This window comes from Budorcas taxicolor, chromosome 21, assembly GCF_023091745.1.
Source record: "Budorcas taxicolor isolate Tak-1 chromosome 21, Takin1.1, whole genome shotgun sequence".
NCBI lineage: Eukaryota > Metazoa > Chordata > Mammalia > Artiodactyla > Bovidae > Budorcas > Budorcas taxicolor.
This window is the reverse complement of record NC_068930.1, coordinates 31,135,874-31,160,067: the sequence shown is the minus strand read 5'-3', so window position 1 is coordinate 31,160,067 and position 24,194 is coordinate 31,135,874. Positions and strand designations below refer to the sequence as shown.

General features: G+C 44.3%; 1 protein-coding gene across 1 annotated transcript in view; it reads left to right on the top strand.

The window, feature by feature from the left end:
• TMC3 (transmembrane channel like 3) overlaps positions 1-24,194 on the top strand; it is a 54,535-nt gene that overhangs the window by 10,886 nt on the left and 19,455 nt on the right. The window contains exons 4-13 of the mRNA XM_052659448.1: positions 597-678; positions 8,115-8,221; positions 9,345-9,443; positions 9,546-9,688; positions 14,038-14,185; positions 14,876-14,919; positions 16,334-16,481; positions 18,428-18,537; positions 20,144-20,222; positions 22,319-22,564. Of these exons, the coding sequence (XP_052515408.1) occupies positions 597-678; positions 8,115-8,221; positions 9,345-9,443; positions 9,546-9,688; positions 14,038-14,185; positions 14,876-14,919; positions 16,334-16,481; positions 18,428-18,537; positions 20,144-20,222; positions 22,319-22,564 (1,206 nt within the window). The remainder of the gene's footprint in view (positions 1-596; positions 679-8,114; positions 8,222-9,344; positions 9,444-9,545; positions 9,689-14,037; positions 14,186-14,875; positions 14,920-16,333; positions 16,482-18,427; positions 18,538-20,143; positions 20,223-22,318; positions 22,565-24,194) is intronic.

Genomic DNA, 24,194 nt, shown 5'->3' with positions numbered 1-24,194 from the left:
CTAATGAGTTGAATTCTTCATTGTTTCCTCCCTTCTATCTGGATGTAAACCCCTCACCAGCTGATACCTCACATGTCTTGCTCATGATTTGTATCCGAGGTACTGGAAACACAATGTAGGTGGGCAGTACACACTCTGGATGTACAGATTGGTCATAAGCTATAATACATGTTGTTAGTACACATCTGCTCCCAATGATCTGAGAAGCCTTACCAAATCTCAATAACCCAGGCCTGAAATTAGGACCCATTTCTTCCTTGGTTTTGCTTAATTTTGTGTTCACTTTGCTCTTAAACGGCTTCCCTGGTGGCTCAGACAGTACAGTCTGCCTGCAATGGTGGAGACCTGGGTTTGATTCCTGGGCTGGGATGATCCCTTGGAAAAGGGAATGGCAACCCACTGCAGTATTCTTGCCTGGAGAATCCCATGGACAGAGGATCCTGGTGGCTACATATCACGGGCTTGAAAAGTCGGACATGACTGAGCGACTGAGCATGCCCGCTGGGAGCCTCACCCCGACGTGGGACCTGGGCTCCACACAATCACTGCCACCCTCATGCATGTCAAGTCCTCTAATCCTGCTCCCTTCTCCCTAGCTGTGGCGGAAGTTTGCTCGTCTGGCCTGTAACTTCGTGGTCATCTTCATCCCCTGGGAAATGAGGATAAAAAAAATCGAAAGTAAGTGCTGCCACTTGGAGGAGTAGGGTGGGAGGTGGTGGCCAGCCCGCAGTGAGGTCTGAGATGGGTCTGGGGCGAACTGGTTCCTACACTGGGCAGTCAGGGCCCTTGTACACACAGTGCTAACCGAGGCTGCCCAGGCGTCTATGGCGGTGGGAGACACAGTGTTTGTCTGTCTTTACCACCTCCCAGGAAAAATACTATCCCACATTCCACTGGGGCTCTGTCAGTTCATGCCTTAGACACAATATAAACCCAGAAATGATAGAGAGGGAAAACTGTTAGATGAATAAAAGGATAACATGGGTGATTACAAAACAAAATGCAAAGATTAGCATTTTGAGAGAGCATTTTGACTGTACTCATTTAGAAAAATACACCCCCCCCGCAATTAAATCAATCATAGTAACATTTGAAAACTCACACACTGTGGGACTTCCCTGGTGGTTCAGTGGTTAAGAATTTAACACTCCCAGCACAGGGGTCATGGGTTTGATCCCTGCTCGGGGAACTAAGATCCCAAATGCTGCATAGCACAGATAAAAAAATGTTTAAAAGAATAAAAACACACACAGTACAAACACAAAAATGCAACACAGAGGAATAAATATAACCAGAAGTCTGAAATAAAGAAAACTAAACTTTGATCATGAGATAGTTAAAGTGTTTTGTGAAGAGACATAGAATGATTTAATATTTGGGAGGTGTTGATTTTCTCAGTATCAATTTGTAGGTTTTAATGCAGTTTCAATAAAATTGCAATACAGTGTGTTTTGTGTATTGCTCATATGGAAAAAACAATTAATTGAAAACTTTTTTAAAAGGAAAAACTTAAATGAACTTGTATAACCAAAACGTTAAATGAAATACATTATAAAAACTACAGGAACTGAAACATGTAGCATAGAGCCTTAATGGATGCTGGAACAATTGAGTCAACTGTTTTAAAGAATAACCTAGATCTTTCACTTTAAAGCTCAATTAGGTCAGTTCAGATGCTCAGTAGTGTTCAACTCTTTGCCACCCGATGGATTGCAGCACGCCAGGCTTCCCTGTCCATCACCAACTCCTGGAGCTTACTCAAACTCATGTCCCTCAAGTCAGTGTTGCCATCCAACCATCTCATCTTCTGTTGTCCCCTTCTCCTCCTGCCTTCAATCTTTCCCAGCATCAGGGTCTTTTCCAGTGAGTCAGTTCTTCGCATTAGGTGGCCAAAATATCAGAGTTTCAGCTTCAACATCAGTCCTTCTAATGAACACTCAGGACTAATCTCCTTTAGGATGGACTGGTTGGATCTCCTTGTAGTCCAAGTGACTCTCAAGAGTCTTTTCCAACACCACAGTTCAAAAGCATCAATTTTTTGGCACCGAGCTTTCTTTATAGTCCAACTCTCACATCCATACATGACCACTGGAAAAACCATAGTTTTGACTCGATGGACCTTTGTTGGTAAAGTAATGTCTCTGCTTTTTAATATGCTGTCTAGGTTGGTCATAGCTTTTCTTCCAAGGAGCAAGTGTCTTTTAATTTCATGGCTGCGGTCACCATCTGCAGTGATTTTGGAGCCCAGGGAAATAAAGTCTCTCACTGTTTTCATTGTTTCCCCATCTATTTGCCATGAAGTGATGGGACCAGATGCCGTGATCTTAGTTTTCTGAATGTTGAGTTTGAAGCCAACTTTTTCACTCTCTTCTTTCACATTCATCAAGAGGCTCTTTAGTTCTTCTTCTCTTTCTGTCGGAAGGGTGGTGTCATCTGCATATCTAAGGTTATTGATATTTCTCCTGGTAATCTTGATTCCAGCTTGTGCTTCATCCAATCCAGCATTTCTCATGATGTACTCTGCATATAAGTTAAATAAGCAGGGTGACAATATGCAGCCTTGACTTGTTCCTTTCCCTATTTGGAACCAGTCTGTTTTTCCATGTCCAGTTTTAACTTTCTTCTTGACCTGCATACAGATTTCTCAGGAGTCAGGTCAGGTGATCTGGTATTCCCATCTCTTGAAGAGTTTTCCAGTTTCTTGTGATCCACACAGTCAAAGGCTTTGGCATAATCAGCAAAGCAGAAGTAGATGTTTTTCTAGAAATGTCTTACTTTTTCTGATGATCCAGCGAATGTTGGCAATTTGATTTCTGGTTCCTCTGCCTTTTCTAAATCCAGCGTGAACATCTGGAAGTTCATGGTTCATGTACTGTTGAAGCCTGGCTTGGAGAATTTTGAGCATTACTTTGCTAGTGTGTGAGATGACTGCAGTTCTGTGGTAGTCTAAACATTCTTTGGCATCACCTTTTCTTGGGATTGGAATGAAAACTGACCTTTTCCAGTCCTGTGGCCACTGCCGAGTTTTCCAAATTTGTTGGCATATTGAGTGCAGCACTTTCACAGCATCATCTTTTAGGATTTGAAATAGCTCAACTGGCATCCCATCACCTCCACTAGCTTTGTTTGTAGTAATGTTTCCTAAGGCCCACTTGACTTTGCATTTCAAGATGTCTGGCTCTAGGTGAGTGATCACACCATCATGCTTATCTGGGTCATGAAGATATTTTTTTGTACAGCTGTTTTGTGTATTCTTGCCACCTCTTCTTAATATCTTCTGCTTCTGTTAGGTCCATACCATTTCTGTCCTTTATTGTACCTGTCTTTGCATGAAATGTTCCCTTGGTATCTCTAATTTTCTTGAAGAGATCTCCAGTTTTTCCCATTCTATTGTTTTCCTCTATTTCTTTGCATTGATCACTGAGGAAGACTTTCTTATCTCTCCTTGCTGTTCTTTGGTACTCTGCATTCAAATGGGTATATTTTTCCTTTTCACCTTTGCCTTTCACTTCTCTTCTTTTTACAGCTATTTGTAAGGCCTCTTCAGACAACCATTTTGCCTTTTTGTATTTATTTTTCTTGGGTATGGTCTTGATCACTGTCTCCTGTACAATGTCACAAACCTCCATCTATACTTCTTCAGGCACTCTATCAGATCTAATCCCTTGGATCTATTTGTCACTTCCACTGTATAACGTAAGGGATTTTATTTGAATAGGACACCATGAGGGGATAAAAAGAAATACAAGTAATGTGATGTGAGCCTGTCAAATTCTGAAAGTACAGAAGGAATCACCAGGAAAGTACTGTTATATTTAACTACACATAAAAGAAATTTTATGTACATAAAAAATAGAGGTAAAAGTTAGATGACAAATTGAGGAGGGGAAAAGCATTTTTAACATTTAAGTGATATTAATCCCTTTCAGAGATATTACTTTGCCAACAAAGGTCCATTTAGTCAAGGCTATGGAAATCACTGCAGATGGTGACTGCAGCCATGAAATTAAAAGACGCTTACTCCTTGGAAGAAAAGTTATGACCAACCTAGATAGCATATTCAAAAGCAGAGACATTACTTTGCCGACTAAGGTCCGTCTAGTCAAGGCTATGGTTTTTCCTGTGGTCATGTATGGATGTGAGAGTTGGACTGTGAAGAAGGCTGAGCGCCAAAGAATTGATGCTTTTGTACTGTGGTGTTGGAGAGGACTCTTGAGAGTCCCTTGGACTGCAAGGAGATCCAACCAGTCCATTCTGAAGGAGATCAGCCCTGGGATTTCTTTGGAATGACTGATGCTAAAGCTGAAACTCCAGTATTTTGGCCATCTCATGCGAAGAGTTGACTCATTGGAAAAGACTCTGATGCTGGGAGGGATTGGGGGCAGGAGGAGAAGGGGACGACCGAGGATGAGATGGCTGAATGGCATCACTGACTCGATAGACGTGAGTCTGAGTAAACTCCAGGAGTTGGTGATGGACAGGGAGGCCTGGCATGCTCTGATTCATGGGGTCACAAAGAGTCAGACATGACTGAGCGACTGAACTGAACTGATGGTTTTTCCAGTGGTCATGCATGGATGCAGGAGTTGAACTGCGAAGAAAGCTGAGCGCCAAAGAATTGATGCTTTTAAACTGTGGTGTTGGAGAAGACTCTTGAGAGTCCCTTGGACTGCAAGGAGATCCAACAAGTCCATTCTAAGGGAGATCAGGCCTGGGTTTCTTTGGGAGGAATGATGCTAAAGCTGAAACTCCAGTACTTTGGCCACCTCATGCGAAGAGTTGACTCATTGGAAAAGACTCTAATGCTGGGAAGGATTAGGGGCATGAGGAAAAGGGGATGACAGAGGATGAGATGGCTGGATGGCATCACCGACTCAATGGACATGAGTTTGGGTGAACTCTGGGAGATGGTGGTGGACAAGGAGGCCTGGCGTGCTGCCATTCATGGGGTCACAAAGAGTAGGACATGACTGAGCGACTGAATTGAACTGAACTGAACTGAATCCCTTTCATACCAGTGGTAGAAATGTCAGTTGGGATGCTATTTCTAGGGGAAAGTGGTAATTTGAACCAAACATCTTCAGAATGTTTATACTGTTTGATAGAACCCTTCCATTCCCTAACAACCAGAGAAAACAGCAGCCACAACAAAATCAAACACACTTGATTCCCTGCCCGGATCCCTTTACTTGTCTGGTCCACCCTTTTTCAGCTGTTCTGAGTGCTGGCTGCTATGTCTTCTGGCCACTCCCTTCCCTCGAGGATTAGTCTTGGCCCACATTGTTCCAGATGTTGGGCAGACATCACCTGCTCCCCCAGCCCCACTGGAGAGCCTACAGGCGATGACTAAGGGGTATTCAAGTCTAGCCTCTTGTTCAAAGTGGAACCAACACTATGATGCAACTTGCCCTCCAGAGCTCCCCATGGGATTAGGCTAAGCCAGGCTCAAGTTGAGACCACATCTTTGCTCAGCTCTATCCCCTGACCTCCCCTGACCCCCTGACCCACTTTCTCCTGAGATTGCTTCCTCAATATATCATGTTCAGTTCAGTTCAGTCGATCAGTCATGTCCGACTCTTTGCCACCCCTGGACTGCAGCATGCCAGGCTTCCCTATCCATCACCAACTCCTAGAGCTTGCTCAAACTCATGTCCATCAAATTGGTGATGCCATCCCACCATCTCATCTTCTGTCATCTCCTTCTCCCTCTGCCTTCAATCTTTCCCAGCATCAGGGTCTTTTCCAATGAGCCAGTTCTTCCCATCAGGTGGCCAAAGTATTGGAGTTTCAGCTTTAGCATCAGCCTTTGCAATGAACATTCAGGACTGATATCCTTTAGGATAGACTGTTGGATCTCTTTGCAGTCCGAGGGACACTCAAGAGTCTTCTCCAACACTACAGTTCAAAACATCAACTCTTCAGTGCTCAGCTTTCTTTATAGTTCAACTCTCACATCCATACATGACCACTGGAAAAACCATAGCCTTGACTAGACGGACCTTTGTTGGTAAAGTAATATCTCTGCTTTTTAATATGCTGGGTCTAGGTTGGTCATAGCTTTTCTTCCAAGGAGCAAGCGTCTTTTAATTTCATGGCAGCAGTCACCATCTGCAGTGATTTTGGAGTAAAAAAGAAAATATCTCTTACTGCTTCCCCATCTATTTACCATGAAGTGATGGAACCAGATGCCATTATCTTAGTTTTGTGAATGTTGAGTTTTAAGCCAACTTTTCACCCTCCTCTTTCGCTTTTGTCAAGAGGCTCTTATTTCTTCTCTTTCTGCCATAAAGGTGGTGTCATCTGCATATCTGAGGTTATTGATATTTTTCCCGGGTATCTTGACTCCAGTTTGTGCTTCATCCAGCCCAGCACTTCACATATTAAACTCTGCATATAAATTAAATAAGCAGGGTGAAAATATACAGCCTTGACGTACTCCTTTCCCAATTTGAAAGGAGTTGTTGTTTCATGCCAATCTGTTGTTTCATGTCCAGTTCTAACTGTTGCTTCCTGACCTGCATACGGTTTCTCAGGAGTCAGGTCAGGTGGTCTGGTATTTCCATCTCTTTCAGAATTTTCCACAGTTTCTTGTGATCCATACAGTCAAAGGCTTTGGCATAGTCAATAAAGCAGAAGTAGATGTTTTTCTGGAACTCTCTTGCTTTTTCAATTATCCAACAGATGTTGGCAATTTGATCTCTGGTTCCTCTGCCTTTTCTAAATCCAGTTTGAACATCTGGAAGTTTGCGGTTCATGTACTTTTGAAGCCTGGCTTGGAGAATTTTGAGCATCACTTTGCTAGCATGTGAGATGAGTGAAACTGTGTGGTAGTTTGAACATTCTTTGGCATTGCCTTTCTTTGGGATATATATCATGTTAGCTCAACCCTTTTCTCAGGCTTTGCTTCTAGGAAATCTGACCTTAGAAACTGATTTCTGCAGAATCATTTATGATAGCAAATACTCTACCTAGTGAAAAGTTAGACACTTCCAAAGAGTCAGGGAGTGGGGTTTAAGTTAAATAAATTATGTAACATTCATTGGATGGAACAATAAAATTCATTTTATAGGGAAATATTTCATATGAGAAAATGCTCATAATAGATTGTTAACCTTAGATGTGTAGAGACATGACAGTTTTATACGAAAAAATACACATATAGGATGACAATGGATGGTTCCACTAAAAATTTACTAGAAAGTAATTCTAGTAGTGATTTTAATTTAGTAGCCTTGTAGTAGGTGACTTTTTTTGGCTTTCTTTGTGATGTTTTGTGTTTTACTACTTATTATGAAACATAAGCTAGATTTGAAATAAAATTTCAAGACACTACTTTTCCAAAGTATGATACCAGTACACCTGCTCCAGAAAGTCATCAAAAGTGTCACCTACATCCCCATCCAACTTCCTCTAAGCCCCCTTGTTTTCTCAATAGAAATTTACTTTTAGTCATTTTTTGGCCACGCTGTGGGGCATGTGGGAACCTCAGTTCCAGGACCAGGGAGTGGTCCACCTGCCACCTACCACCTTCCACTGAGCCACCTGCAGTGGAAGCAGGGAATCTTAACCACTAGACCATCAGGGAAGTCCCAGAAATTTGTTTTTAAACACACTTTTTATTTCAGAATAAGTTTAGATGTATGGAAAAGTGGCAAGGAGAATTCTTATAATCCCTTTGACCACTTTCCCCTAATGTTAACATCTAACACACTGTTATTTCTTTTGAAATTAAGACAAAAGAATCCTTACAATATCCTTGGAATTTTCCAAACTATGCAAAATGAAAAAGAAATCTTTTAAATCCTCAAAAGAGGCTGATATTTTTGAACGTAGGTGAAATGTAAATCTGATAAAAAGCATTTTAGATCCATATGACATGAGGGAAAGTATGACATTAGGGATTAAGGATTATGTGTGTAATCGGTAGATATTAAGGAATGTGTTAATCCTTCTGAATGATCATCATGGGTCAACACCCTGACAGGGACATTATGGCATTCTTAGTCTCTGTCCTGCTGATATATGAAAAAAAAAAATCAGTGTTGGTTTACAGAGACCTTCTTGCACTGGGAGGATTTTCTTTAAACTGTGCTCCTTACCTTGTCTTTCTTTAGGTCATTTTGGATCTGGTGTTGCCTCTTATTTCATATTCTTGAGATGGTTATTTGGGATCAATATTGTGCTCACGATTATGACAGGTGCTTTTATTGTTCTTCCAGAGGTAAGAACTATATCAGGAGAGTTTTAAGTGCCATTTGTTATAAAGAAGAGACGTTTAAAGCTGTAGCGTAAGACAGGCACCCTCATTATCCTCATGGGAAGGATAATCTCTGTGTCCAAACAGGGCTCAGCGAACTTTTTTCAGTAAAGGGCCAGGTAGTAAATATTTCAGTCTTTGTGGGCTTCTTAAATCTGCTACATCATACAAAAGTGACTAATAAGCCCTAGATCACTAGTAAGTGTGGCTGCGTTCTGATAAAATTTTATTTATGAGTGCTGAGTCACTCAGTCATGTCTGACTCTTTGCAACCCCATGGACGGTAGCCCCCAGACTCCTCTGTCCATGGGATTCTCCAGGCAAGAATACTGGAGTGGGTAACCATTCCCTTCTCCAGGGGATCTTCCCGACCCAGGTCTCCTGTATAGCAGACAGATTCTTTACCATCCGAGCCACCTGGGAAGCAATTTTGGATTTTTTTCCAACCATTTAAAAATGTGCAGTGGTCTCCCCAAGTAGTGCAGTGGTAAAGAATCCAACTGTCAAGCAGTAGATATGGGGTTGATCCCTGGGTTGGGAAGATCCTCCAGAGAAGAAAATGGCAACCTACTCCAGCATTCTTGCCTGGGAAATCCCACAGGCAGAGGAGCCTGGGGGTCTATAGTCCATGGGGTCACAAAGAATTGGATATGACTTAGCCACTAAACCACCACCACTCAAACCTTCCTTAGCTCTTGGGCCACACAAAAGGAAGTGTTAGGCTGGATTTGGCTTATGGCCAGTGTGCAGACGTTATGCTAAAGTAAAATCCATTTCTCAACTAAACTTTATCTTTGCAAAGCAAATGGGACCATTTCCTATGCTATTATAGAAACCCAGTGGCTTCAAACATCCTTCCTTAGAAGGCATGTCCAGCCTAGAGAGTACACTCAGACTGGCCCCAGTCAGGCAAATGAAAGTTTGGCCACTTGTGATGAATTCCTCATAGACAAGTATCAAGCAGAATCCACTTCCTAAGAGTCTTGTAGGCTCAGCATCTTCACAGGTGCATGGAGATCAGTGGCCCCTTTTCTTCCGGTCCCTTCCCACCCAGAGGACTGCGTGATCGCCTTTCCTCTGTCACCAGCTCATTGCAGGCCAACCGTTTGGAAGCACAGCCAGCAAGACCATCCCCAAGGAGCATATTGCATCTGCCCAAGATCTGGACACCGTTTGGTCCCTGGGGGTGAGTTTCAGGCCGAGCCACGCTCTTGTCTCTAGGTGGGAGGGGGTTGTGAATGTTCTAGAACCTGGGAGTCAGAAATGACACCGAGTGCTCTTTCTGCAGGGTTACCTCCAGTACTCAGTCCTCTTCTATGGCTACTATGGCAGGGAGAGACGGATCGGGAGAGCTGGCTACCGGCTGCCCTTGGCCTATTTCCTGGTGGGAATGGCGGTGTTTGCTTACAGCTTCATCATCCTCTTAAAAAAGTATGTCTGTTCAGTTCCTCAAAATCCATGCCAAAATGCTGTGGATGATCTCATTTCATCTTGTCACTAACCCTGCAAAGTCAGGGCATACATCTGCCCATGTTACAGATTAGGCGTGGCTTCCTTGCTCAGTCCTATCTGACTCTGCAACAACTGTATGACCTGTAGCCCACCAGGTTACTCTGTCCATGTAATTTTCCAGGCATGAATGGAGGGGGCTGCCATTCCCTCCTCCAGGGCATCTTTCAGTCCAAGGATTAAACCTGTGCCTCCTGCATTGGCATGCGGATTCTTTATCACTCGTGCCACCAGGGAAGCTCTGATCCTGTGTACACACCAGCTTGTCTTCATCACTCTGCCCCTTGCGTCATCATAGCAAAGTTCAGGTAGAAGGGATTCGGATAAAAAAAGATGAAACAGTCAGCATCATCATTGTCATCAAGCAGACGAAACCTAGGGAGATGCACAGTGACTTGAGAACCTGAAGAGTCCACACAAAAATGGGTACATGTGTGTGTATGATTGAGTCCCTTCACTCTGCACCTGAAACTATCACAACACTGTTAATCTGCTATCAGTTCAGTTAATGTCCAACTCTTTTCAGCCCCATGGACTGCACCACACCAGGCTTCCCCGTCCATCACCAACTCCCGGAGCTTGCTCAAACTCATATCCATCAAGTCAGTGATACCATCCAACCATCTCACCCTCTGTTGTCCCCTTCTCCTCCTGCCCTCAATCTTTCCCAGCATCAGGGTCTTTTCCAATGATTCAGTTCTTTCCATCAGGTGGCCAAAGTATTGGAGTTTCAGCTTAAGCATCAGTCCTTCCAGTGAATATTCAGGACTGATTTCCTTTAGGACTGACTGATTTGATCTCCTTGCAGTCCAAAACCCCAATAAGAAATAAAAAGTTAAAGAAAAACAGGAACATGATAAAAATCAGCCAATAAGAATATTGTTGAAATATGTTTATTGATATGTAAGGTTATGTTTATAATTATGGTTATAATTAAATTATTATAAAACAGAAAAAACAGCAGGTGGTGCTAGTGGTAAAGAATCTGCCTGCCAGCAAAAGAAGCAAGAGATGTGTGTTCCATCTCTGGGTTGGGAAGATCCACTGGAGAAGGAAATGGAAGTGCACTCCAGTATTCTTGCTTGGATAAATTCCATGGACAGAGGAACCTAGTGGGCTATAGTCCATGGGGCTGCAGAGAGTCAGACACAGCTGAGTGACTGGGCATACATACTCACATACAGGGAGATGCCGAGTGACTTGAGGACCGAAAGTTCACAGGAAGCTTTCCAGCTTAGCCTCTGGGGGGACCTCAAGACCCCACCTACAACACGAACCCTTTGCTGGATGTTAGAGTTTAAGAGACAAATTGCTGTCAACTCTGGAGCAGGTATCTGACAGAAAGGGAAAAGCTTCTAAGAGGAGGGAAGCTCTAGAGCAGCGGGCTTTTTTGGCACTGGGGACCAGTTTCACGGAAAACCATTTTTCCATGGACAGGGTAGGGGATGGTTTGGGGATAATTCAAGCACATTGCATTTATTGTGCATTTTATTTCTATTATTATTACATTGTGATATGAAATAATTGTATACCTCGCCATAATGCACACTCTGGGAGCCCTGAGCTTGTTTTCCTGAAACTAGATGGTCCCATCTAGGGGTAATGAGAGCAGGACGGGGAGCGGCTGAAGTACAGATGAAGCTTCATTTGCTGCCCTGTGCCGCCTGGTTCCTAACAGGCCACGGATCAGTACTGGCGCGTGGCCCGGGAGCTGGGGACCGCTAGCCTCAAGAACACGAGGACTTTTTCCTGAGGACAGAATTGTGACTCCTGCCTTACATCTAATGCAAAGTCTTGTATTAGAGGTATCTGACAGGCTTCCACTTGGTGGGGTAGTTGCTTCATCGGGCAGGGGCTCCAAGGAGAACTGATTTAGTTCAAAGTAAAGAACTTTGTTTCACAACCACAGCTGCACACGTGCAGTGAGTGCGCACACCTACAGGGACCTCCTGATCACCAGTGATGGGAGAGCTTATGCAATGGGCTCACCCAAGAATGTGCTGTTTTCACACTGTTCAAAGCAGGTGGTTGAGGACACAAGCCACAAGCGGGGCTGAACCCAGCCAGGGCTCTGCCTGTCCAGACATAGATGGGGCTCCTTGCTCCGCATAGACTCGCAGCAGCCCCCAGCGGCTGAGCCTGCTCCCGACACTGTTTTGGCATGACCCTCTCTGGTCTTTTTGTTAACTTTTCAATTAATTAAAATTTTGATTAGTGTTTAGTTGACTTTTCAATATTGTGTAGTTTAAGGTGTACGGCAAAGTGAATCAGTTATACCTATATACGTGCGCTCATGTGCTCAGTCGCTCAGTCCTGTCCGACTCTCTGACCCACCAGGCTCCTCTGTCCATGGAATTCTCCAGGTAAGAATACTGGAGTGGGTTGCCACTTCCTACTCCATGGGATCTTTCTTACCCAGAGATTGAACCCACATCTCTTGCATCTCCTGCGTTGGCAAGTGGATTCTTTACCACTAGCGCCACCTGGGGGAAGCTTACATATACATATGTTCACTCTTAGAACATAGGCCATTACAGAGAATTGAGTAGCATTCCCTGTGGTATACAGCAGATCCTTGTTAATTATCTGTTTTATATATAGCAATATGTATGTGTCAATCCCAATGTTCCAGTTTATCCCTCCCCCACCCTTATCCCACCCCCGTAACCATAAGTTTATGTTATACATCTTAACTCTGCTTTGGTTTTGTAGTTAAGTTCATTTGTAGACTTTTTGTTTTTTAAGATTCCACATATTCAGTTCAGTTCAGTTCAGTCGCTCAGTCATGTGCGACTCTTTGCGACCCCATGAATTGCAGCACGCCAGGCCTTCCTGTCCATCACCAACTCCCAGAGTTCAAACTCACATCCATTGAGTCGGTGATGCCATCCAGCCATCTCATCCTCTGTCGTCCCCTTCTCCTCCTGCCCCCAATCCCTCCCAGCATCAGAGTCTTTTCCAATGAGTCAACTCTTCACATGAGGTGGCCAAAATACTGGAGTTTCAGCTTTAGCATCATTCCTTCCAAAGAACACCCAGGACTGATCTCCTTTAGAATGGACTGGTTAGATCTCCTTGTAGTCCAAGGGACTCTCAAGAGTCTTCTCCAACACCACAGTTCAAAAGCATCAATTCTTTGGCGCTCAGCTTTCTTCACAGTCCAACTCTCACATCCATACATGACCACTGGAAAAACCATAGCCTTGACTAGATGGACCTTTGTTGGCAGAGTCATGTCTCTTCTTATGAATATGCTATCTAGGTTGCTCATAACTTTCCTTCCAAGGAGTAAGCGTCTTTTAATTCCATGGCTGCAATCACCATCTGCAGTGATTTTGGAGCCCCCCAAAATAAAGTCTGCCACTGTTTCCACTGTTTCCCCATCTATTTCCCATGAAGTGATGGGACCAGATGCCGTGATCTAAGTTTTCTGAATGTTGAGCTTTAAGCCAACTTTTTCACTCTCCTCTTTCACTTTCATCAAGAGGCTTTTTAGTTCCTCTTCACTTTCTGCCATAAGGGTGGTGTCATCTGCATATCTGAGGTTATTGATATTTCTCCCAGCAATCTTGATTCCAGCTTGTGCTTCTTCCATCCCAGCGTTTCTCATGATGTACTCTGCATGTAAGTTAAATAAGCAGGGTGACGATATACAGCCTTGATGTACTCCTTTTCCTATTTGGAACCAGTCTGTTGTTCCGTGTCCATTTCTGACTGTTGCTTTCTGACCTGCATATAGGTTTCTCAAGAGGCAGGTCAGGTGGTCTGGTATTCCCATCTCTTTCAGAATTTTCCACAGTTTCTTGTGATCCACACAGTCAAAGGCTTTGGCATAGTCAATAAAGCAGAAATAGATATTTTTTTGGAACTCTCTTGCTTTTTCCATGATCCAGCGGATGCTGGCAATTTGATCTCTGGTTCCTCTGCCTTTTCTAAAACCAGCTTGAACATCTGGAAGTTCACGGTTCCCGTATTGCTGAAGCCTGGCTTGGAGAATTATAAGCGATATCATATGATGTTTGTCTTTATCTGACCTCCTTCACTTAGGATGAGGATCTCCAGTTGCATCCATGTTACTGCAAATGGCATTATTATTCTTTTTATGGTTGAGTAGTACTCCATTGTTAATACACATCACATATTCATCTATTCCTCTGTTGGTGGATGTTTAGGTTGCTTCCAGGTGCTGGCTATTGTGAATGGTGCTGCAATGAACATTTGGGTGCATGTGTCTTTTATGAATTATGGTTTTCTCTGGTCCTCTCGTGCAGGATGGCTAAGAACTCTCGCACGAGCCTCGCCAGTGCTTCCAATGAAAACTACACATTCTGCTGGCGGGTGTTCTGTGCTTGGGATTACCTCATTGGAAACCCAGAGGCGGCCGAGAGCAAAACTGCAGCCATCGTGAACAGCATCAGGGTGAGTTAGGGAGCCTGTCCAGGCTGCCAGGAGTCAGGGCTCTGCAGACCACAGCCTTTACAGCAAGAGCCACTGGCCCTCTGCTGGGGGTCAGCATGGTCCCATTTCCACGGTGCTCAGACCAAGGCAGCCACAGTCTCCAACATCATGAGACATGATGTGTCCCCTACATGCCCCAAACAATCCGATGGTGTACAGGAGGAAAACACTGGAACTTTTTTAAAAATTTCATCCTTCTAAAATTTCCATGTGTATCTGTGTTAATTTGCATAATGGATTACTATCATGTTGCATGCATATAACTTGTAAATGAATAAATACATCTATGTGAGAGATACAAGCTCTTAGTGTTGACTTAGAAGATAACACAGTAAAAAGCATTCAGAGACAGAGCTCCTGAACAACAACATTACAGCTAAATGGTGACTGCTTCAGAGAAAAAATGATTTAGATCATTTTGAAGATCTCAATAATTTACTTCTCCATTTCTTTTTTCCACTCTCCAGTTGCCTTTTAAAATCTATTATTATACAAAGTGCTGATATCAACAGAGTCTTATAGAATGAAGTCTAGGTGTTGAATTTATGATTCAAAATACTGGATAAGTCATTTCTCTCATAAACTATTTGTAAAAATTTATGATTAATGATAATACTAAGCTTTCAATACTGTATGTGTCTTTCTTTAAAGGAGGCTATACTGGAAGAACAGGAAAAGAAGAAAAGCAAAAACCTGTATGTATGATAAACTCCCCATACTAGAGTCATTGATAAGCTGTTTTAATTTGGTGCCAAAATCACCAGAGTCTATCTCATTTTCATACAACGTCAGGCAGTTCTTTTTTCTTAAAATCTGTCCATCTAGTAGTGTGGTATGTGGGAACCCTATAATTTTTCTCTCTAAGAATATTTACTATTTATTTATTTGGCTGTGACAGGTCTTAGTCGCGGCATGAGGGATGTAGTTCCCTGTTGAGTGTTTAGTTGCTCAGTGATGTCTGACTCTTTGTGACCCAATGGTCTGTAGCACGCCAGGCTCCCCGGTCCTTTACTATCTTCTGGAGTTGGCTCAGATTCATGTCCATTGAGTTGGTGATCCTATCTAACCATCTTATCCTCTGCCGTCCCCTTCTCCTTCTGTCCTCGATCTTTCCCAGCATCAGGGTCTCTGCAATGATTTGGCTCTTTGAATCAGGTGTTGAAAGTATTGGAGCTTTAGCTTCAGCATCAGTCCTTCCAATGAATATTCAGGGTTGATTTCCTTTAGGATTGACTGGTATATAGAGCAGTGTTTATATATTGATCCCAACCTCCCAATTCATCCCACCCCCTTGGGGTCTTTGCATTTGTTCTCTACATCAGTCTCTCTTTCTGCTTTGCATATAAGTCGTCTCTACCATTTTTATAAATTCCACATATGAGTGATAATTGTGCTGTGTTTGTTTTTCTCTGTCTGACTTACCTCACTTTGAATGGCAGTCTCTAGGTCCATCCTCACTGGTGGTTTAAGTTCATGGTTAGTTCCTGCAATGCAGAAAGCCTGTCCAGGGGATGCTGGAGACCTGGGGAATTGAGGAAACACCAGCCCCTGAGAGGAAGCAGTTGTTATGGGGGGATGGACTCTCCATAGGGTGTCAGAAAATGGCCCTCTCTTTGTCATTAATTTCTATGACCCCAAAATGCCCTTGACTCTTTGGGGCCACTGCTTCTTCAGCTATGAAATGAAAGGATGGGACTCCATCTCTGTTCTCAGGGGGCAGACAGCACCATCCACATGAGGATTAGTTGCAAGGTGTTGCAAATGCAGATCCCTCCAATGCCCACCTTGATTGACAGAATTAACCATCTCTGAGAGTGAGACCCAAGACTCCACATTCTTAGCATGTCTCACAGAGCAAACCTCACATGTGATTTTGATGTTCCCTCAAATGTGAAAGCTGCAGCCATCCTGAACACATTCTCATTCAAAAATGTCTCATTCGGTGATTCATTATTACAAGCAAACAAATCAGCAGAAAGCCCAGTTCTCATTTCTCTCCTACACACAAATCCTGAATCCTCCTGATTCTGTAAAAATGTGAGGAAGATATGCATTTGGGCGCACTGTGCAGAGCCCAGGAACTGTCCCCATACCTGCCTCTCCCTGCAGGGCAGTGACCATCTGTCTGCGGGTCATTGCCAACATCCTGGTGCTTGTCTCACTTGCTGGGAGCATCTATCTCATCTACTTCGTGGTGGACCGGTCCCAGAAGCTGGCGCAGTCCAAGAAGGAGCTGACACTCTGGGAGAAGAACGAGGTACCCACACACAGTAGCAGACCCTCCTCTGTTTCCTGGGTGTTTCTTATTTTTTATTTTTAATGAATTAATTAATTTGCACCAGGTCTTACTTGCAGTATGCAGGATCTTTAGTTGCAGCATGTGGGATCTAGTTCCCCAACCAGGGATGAAGTCCATGCCCTCTGTACTGGGAGTGCAGAGTCTTAGCCACTGGACCACCAGGAAGTCCCCTCTGTGGTCTTTCTTAAGGGGATTCACTGGAAGTATCTCCATGGAAAAACTGTAGTCCTCTTATTCTAGAGCATGGATCACAAGGGCTGGGAACCAGAGTGACAACACTCAGGCTTGGCTGAATGATATCCCTGGTCTTAATGAGGAAGGTTTTGATTCAAAACCACTCTCAAGACCTGTACATTCTTTCCCTTGGAGTTGCACTGCTGACTGTGCTTTGCTTTCTTGGCTTTGTGTTTCTTTATATGCATGCTTCCAGAAACTGACTTCACCAGGATTTGCATTAGCAATTGCATTGTCTTCCATTGTCTGTGTCGAAGCTGACCACGTGGGGATTGTTGAACATTTAGGTGGTTTCCATATTTCTATATTTTGCCTGTACTGGGTCTTCGCTGCAGTGTGCAGGCTTCTCTTGTTGCAGCATGTGGGTTTAATTGCCCTGAGGCATGTGGGATCTTAGTTCCCTGACCAGGGATCGAACCTGCATCCCCTGCATTGGAAGGTGTATTCTTAACTATTGGACCACCAGGGAAGTCCCTCTGTATTTCTAAGTCACAGTAATGCTTCCCAAAATAGCCTCACACCAATGGCTCATTTTTGTAAAAGTCCTTTCCCTTCCATCTATGTGACTATTCCCACAAATAGAAGATTACCAAGAGGAAGGTTATAAACAGTTTTATAATTCTTACTAATTATTGTAAGACTCTGGTCCTGAAAGTTTGATTTACCTGTAAATATTTGAATGGCAGAAGTAGCCACTTCTCAGACCACTTCTATGAAAATGATTAAAAACAAAGTGTGCAGGCAATACATTCATCCTTAATGTACAATAATTTTTCAGAATCTGAGACTGCATTACAGAGTCTGTTCTCATACCTCTGTATTTTATGTCAGTTAAGTGGGTTACAAAAATATGTGCTTGTGTGTGGATAGGTAGATAAATTTTTGAAAGATAAATTCAGAAATTATTTCTTCTTTAGCTCACATCAGCTAAGCCTCTGCTTTCACTTGCTAAGCCTCATGTACCAGCTAAGCCTCTGCTTTCACTTGCCGTAAATACAGAGAAACAAGAGTCATTCAAAAGTAATGCTCTAAATCTTGCCTGTGCAGAAAGAATATTTATTATCTCTCAGAGTTTCCTTGTCTGTTCTTAACAGCTACACTTATTTTGTTCTTCCATCCAAGGTAAGATAAGTATACATAAAATAAGGTGGTAATTGAAGAAGGTGACCAAAACACCAGTGAATCCCAAAAGGCATGTGTGAGTGTCTTCAGTTTAAGGAAAGTTCCTAGAAAGAATAGGACTTCCCTGGAGGCTCAGTGGGTAAAGAATCTGCCTGCAATGCAGGAGACGTGGATTGGATCCCTGGCTTGGGAAGATCCCCTGGAGAAGGAAATGACAACCCACTCCAGTATTCTTGCCTGAAGAATCCCATGGACAGAGGAGCCTGGTGGGCTAGAGTCCCTGGGGTTGCAGAGTTGAACAGGACTTAACGACTAAACTACCACCGCCACCACTGGAAAGAATAAACCCATGGCAAAGTGGCCTTGTCAAACAGCTAATTAACTAAGATTTGGGGGAGGTTTTCCATGTAAGAACTGCACGATCCTCTGAATACCCCTCTCCCCTACCAAACATTAGGCTTTGAGATCAACTGTCAGGTGATGAAGGCTGAGATTCGGGGGTGGGGGGCCCTCGGAGGAGCTCGGTGGGGCATGCTTTCTCTTGGTAGGTGAGTGTGGTGGTCTCCCTCGTCACCATGCTGGCACCATCGGCCTTCGACCTTATTGCCGCCTTGGAGATGTACCACCCACGAACCACACTGCGCTTCCAGCTGGCAAGGTACGGCCGCCGTGCTGAGAGGTTTCCTTATGGGTCCATTGTCTGGCCACCCACCGTGGGAACTCAGTCTCTCAGGAGCCAGGGCTTCCTTTGCCCCACCCAGCCAACCTTAGCACAAGACTAGCCCTATGGAGCATCTTAGGCACAGGGGTTGAATGATGGGAAGCAGGGGGAAGAGGAGGTAGGGAGAGACGAAGGGGCTGGAGAGGAAGGACCAGGAGGACTGGATGGAAGAGATGGATGCAAGGGTGGTGATGAGAACAAGATGAAAAGAGGAGGAGGGAGGGAGGGATGGAGAGGATGAGAAGAGGGGAAAACAGGCAGAAAAAGCAGATGCGAGAGAAAGAGGACCAGAAGATGAAGGAAAGGCTGCCCTGTTTTGCCCACATTTTGAGTCCCTTGGTGGGTTGACCACAAGAGGTGAGAGACTCTTGCTGTCTTTCCAGATGTGAGAAGAACATGATGCTTTACTCATAATTCCCCAAAGCACAGACCCATAGAGACTGTGTCAGGATGGTCAGTGGGTGTTCAGCAGGTGGTGGATGTGAGCCACAGCAGACTGGGGACAGGGGAGATCAGAGGGGACAGCCTCATGAAACCATATTTCATTGCTAGCACTGGCTTCATCACTGTCTTCCTGAAAAATGTCCATCTTCTCCCTGGAGCAGCCCCTTTGTCAGTAGACGTGCCGCTTTAGGGGAGGTTCTGTTAGGGTGATGGTCGCAGAGGGCAGGGATATTAGAACCTGGCTTACTTGTCTCCCATCCCTCTGGGCCCTCCAGTGCTTTGATTGTATTTCCTCTTGTAACACTGGATCATGTTCTACAGAACAAATTTCCCCCAGATCACTTTGGGAAGAATGACTCTCTTTCAGGAGTCGGCAAAGATTTTCTGTAAAGTCCGTCTTTTTGATCGTGCTGGTCTACGAAGTCTCTGAAGAGACACTACGAAGGGCTACGAAGGCTCCATTCCGAGGTCATAGTAGGGAAGTGACCGTGGACCGTACAGCATCTGTGGGGTGTGGCCGTGTTTCTTGCGGCTTTATTTCTAGAAATAGAAGAGGGTGGGATTTGGCTAAAAGGCTGTGGTCTGCCAGCTTTGAAGTCCAACGGAAGTCCAATTGTCATTTCAAAGATAGAAAAACAACACTTGAAAGATCAGGGGATGGCATGTGGAAACCCCTCATCCAGGGTGGCTCTGTGGCGAGGGGTGGTCCCAGCCCCCAGGCTCGAGCCCTTGCCTCTGTGCTGCGCTCAGCACCTCCTCTGTGAACCCGAGAGAGAGGAGAGCATTCTGCAGCAGCTCCCTCACAGGTACACACCAGGGAGAAGCAATACTATGATTGCATTCCTAGTACGCAGATTGGCCTCGTTCTTGTTCAAAACTAGAGAAACAGAGGCATCAATAGACTTGCCCCTCATGAGTTCAGGCTTTTTTTTTTTTTTTTTACACAATCTGATTCTGAAGGAAACCAAGGGTGAAAACCAACCACTGTCTTAGCCTAAGCATGGTAGTCACTCCAGAATCATGGCAGAAGCATGGATCAGACAGAAGCATGGGTTTTGTGTGGTGGTCTGCTCATTCAAGGTGGGTTTGTGGCTTTCAGGGTCCTTGTACTCTATCTGGGAAACCTCTATAGTCTGATCATCGCCCTCCTGGACAAAGTTAACAGCATGAGCATTGAGGTGAGTGCTATGCCCTGGGAACTTGCCCAGCTGCCCACTGCCTCCCCCATACCACACACAGGCACATGCTCACATATACACATACACACACACAAACATTTACACACATATATGCACATGGACACACACATGCATACACTTATACACACGTGTGTGCACACACACGTGCATACATATATAGCACATACACGTGTGTGCACACATATGCACGCATGCACACACATACATATATACGCATACACACACACACATTGGGCTTCCTAGGTGGTGCTAGTGGTAAAGAACCTGCCTGCCAATGCAAGAGACGGAAGAGGTGTGGGTGAATCCCTGGGTTGTGAAGATACCCTGGAGGAGGAAATGGCAACCACTCCAGTATTCTTGCCTGGAGAATTCCATGGACAGAGGATCCTGGTGGGCTACAGTCCATAGGGTTGCAAAAAGCTGTACATTATTGAAGTGACTTAGCATGCAGCATGTATACAAATATACATGCAAATGCATACATACACACAAACACATGTACACATATATACACAAGTACACAGAGAGACATACATATACACAGGCACACATATACACATAAACATACATATATATATACACACACATGCACACAATCACACATATACACACATACACACACGTACAGGGCCATCATCAGTATTGTCAGCATTACTGCTTGTACTTGCACTCCATTTTTCGTGTTGGAAATTCAATTCAGTTGTGGTCTTCTCAACATAAGGATGGGAAAAGTAGTCCCACTTGCAAGATAGAGAAACTGAGGCCAGAATTGATGGCTAGTCACTGATAAGTGCTAGAATGAGAATCTGGGTTTCCTGACTCTCTTTCCAGAAATTCCACCAGGAAAGGCCATCAACAACTCTGGTAAATGATCCTGGGAGAACTGCAGGCCATGTGACCCACTCAGAAGATCAGGAGAATATAAACATCTTATGGAGAACAGTTCAGAGCAGCCCCCCTCCCAATACCCACCAGGGGCTGCACTCATAGCCTAGGGTAGGTTTGGAGTTCATGTTAAACCTGATCCACCTGTGAGAATATCCCAAAGGGCAGGGGGAAGCGAGGCAGGGAAGAGGAGGTTTCTCGGGGTTGTTTATACAAGCCATACCTGGCTAACATCAAATCCGGCGGCTTGTAAGACAGCAGAGGCCATGGGGAGTAATGGTTCTGCATCAGGGCTTGCAAAGACTGGGTCCCCACTTGCCACCTACTAGCATCTTACTTCATCCAGCTGAGCTGCCTCTCGTCTATCACATCCACTCCTAGTAAGGAGCACTCACTTCATCTATCACATCTATGTTATCTATCACGTGGAATAATCATTCTTACCTGACACTCTTGTGAAAATGAGAAACAGAACAGGCTATAACCTAGGACAGCCTCTGACACTCGTGAAGTCCTTCAGTCATGTCCGACTCTTTGTGACCCCATGGACTGTAGGCCACCAGGCTCCTCCATCCACGGAATTTTCTAGGCAAGAGTACTGGAGTGGGTTGCCATTTCCTTCTCCACTTCTGACACTTACTAGTGACCAGTAAACACTATTCATTACAGTGTTCATTCCTGGACCCTTTCTAGTCAAGTGGTTATCAACCAAGCTTAGAGAGAGTGGGAGAGTGAGAGAGACAGAGAGATGGAGACAGAAACAAAGATACAGAAAGAGATTATTCCCAAGCATTGCAATGATACCCTTGGTGTTCATGATAGATTGTTACTTACAAATACAGTAAATCTCCTACATATGAACCTTCAAGTTGCATACTTTCAAAGATGTGAACGTGCTACTACTGTGTGCTAGCTAAATTGTAACTGTACTACTGTACTTTTCAAGGTCCTGTACTGTAAGAATAAAAATGTTTTCTTTATTTTGGGGGGGGGTCTGCTTTTTATGTATTATTTGTGTGAAAAGTATTATAAACCTATGACTGTACAGTACTATAGAGCAGATTGTGTTTGTTGGGTACCTAGGCTGACTTTGTTGGACTTATGAACACAATCTCAGAACTGAACTCGTTCACATGTTGGGAACTAACTGTAACTGAGCAACCTCTTTTCTTCCTTCCCTTTGTCTGCAGGAAGCCACTCCCCAAAATAGCACAAGTCACTGGATAGATTCTACCACCCTCTTTGCCACCAGGGCAGCCCCCGGAGAAGACAGATGGTCCACACTTGGGCCTGGAATAGGGCTCAGGAGAAACAGCACGTGGGCCTCGGAAGAGGCCAACATTCCAACTTACATCTCACCTCTCTCAGGAGCCAACAAGACCACGGTCTCCACCCGGAGTCCACAAGACCAATGCTGGGAGACCTACGTTGGACAGGTCGGTTGCTGTCCTTTATAAAACCCTTCTGAGTCGATTTCATCAGTTGACTCTAGCAACCCTCTGACTGCCATTATGCCTCTTTTATAGAAAAGGAAAATAAGTTTATTGGAGGTTAAAGATTGCCCAGGTCTCAAAACAAATAATAATAATCAGTGTAAAGACTCCTGCAGTATTAACCATGTGCTTGGCCCTGCTGTAAGTGCTTAGTCTAGAATTTTATTGTTATCAGCCTTAGAACCAGAGATGAGGAAACTGAAGCACAAAAGGTTAAGTAACTTATTCACATGACAGATAGTTAAGGGGCTTCCTTGATGGCTTCAGTTCAGCTCAGTTCAGTCGCTTAGTCGTGTCCGACTCTTTGCGACCCCATGAATTGCAGCATGCCAGGCCTCCCTGTTCATCACTATCTCCCGGAGTTCACTCAGACTCACGTCCATCGAGTCCGTGATGCCATCCAGCTATCTCATCCTCCGTCGTCCCTTTCTCCTCCTGCCCCCAATCCCTCCCAGCATCAGAGTCTTTTCCAATGAGTCAACTCTTCTTATTGGGTGGCCAAAGTACAGGAGTTTCAGCTTTAGCATCATTCCTTCCAAAGAAATCCCAGGGTTGATCTCCTTCAGAATGGACTGGTTAGCGGTAAAGAATCTTCCTGCAATGCAGGAGACACAGGAGATGTGGGTTTGATCCCTGGATCAGGAAGCTCCCCTGTAGGAGGAAATGGCGACTCACTCCAGTATTCTTGCCTGGAAAATCCCATGGACAGAGGAACCTGGTGGGCTACAGTCCATGGGGTCACAAAGAGTCGAACATGACTGAGCATGCAAGCACATAAAAGCAGAGTGATGCCCCAAATGCAGGCATCTGCTCCAAACTCTGTGCTCTGAACCCATCTGCCTTTCATATTTGCTCTATTGTCTTATACAGAGAATCTCACTCCCTAGATACTATTCCATAATCATGCCTCAAGTGGTCTCCTACTAAATGGCTCCAAATCAGAGATTTTTTTTTTTTTTCCTGGTTTGGTGTAATGCTGGCCTCAAATATAAAAATTCAAATGAACAAATTTTTTTAAAAGATTTTTTTGATGTGGACCATTTTTTAGTCTTCCCACTTTTGGGCTTCCCAGGTGGCCCAGTGGTAAAGAATCGGCTTGTCAAGGTGGGAAACACAGGTTCCACCCCTGGGTTGAGAAAATCTCCTGGAGGAGATGGCAACCCACTCCAGTATTCCTGCCTGGAAAATTCCATGGACAGAGGAACCTGGCAGGTTACAGTTCATGGGGTTGTAAAGAGTCAGACATGACTGAACACGCACATGCACAATTTTTTAGTCTTTATTGAATTTGTTTTATGTTTTACAATATTGGTTCTGATCTATGTTTTTATTTTCTGGCCCCGAGGCATGTGGTATCTTAGCTCCCCAACCAAGGATCAAACCTGGCCTCCTTGCATTGGAAGGTGAAGTCTATACCACTGGACCACCAGGGAAGTCCCCAGATAAACAAATATTTATTGAGTGCCCATTGTGTGCCAAAAATGAAGTCACCATTGGAGGGGACCCAGTAGCTCAAGTCACGGAAATGAACAGAGGTGGGAGGATCCTGATGAGAAAGTGGCTATGGGGAGGG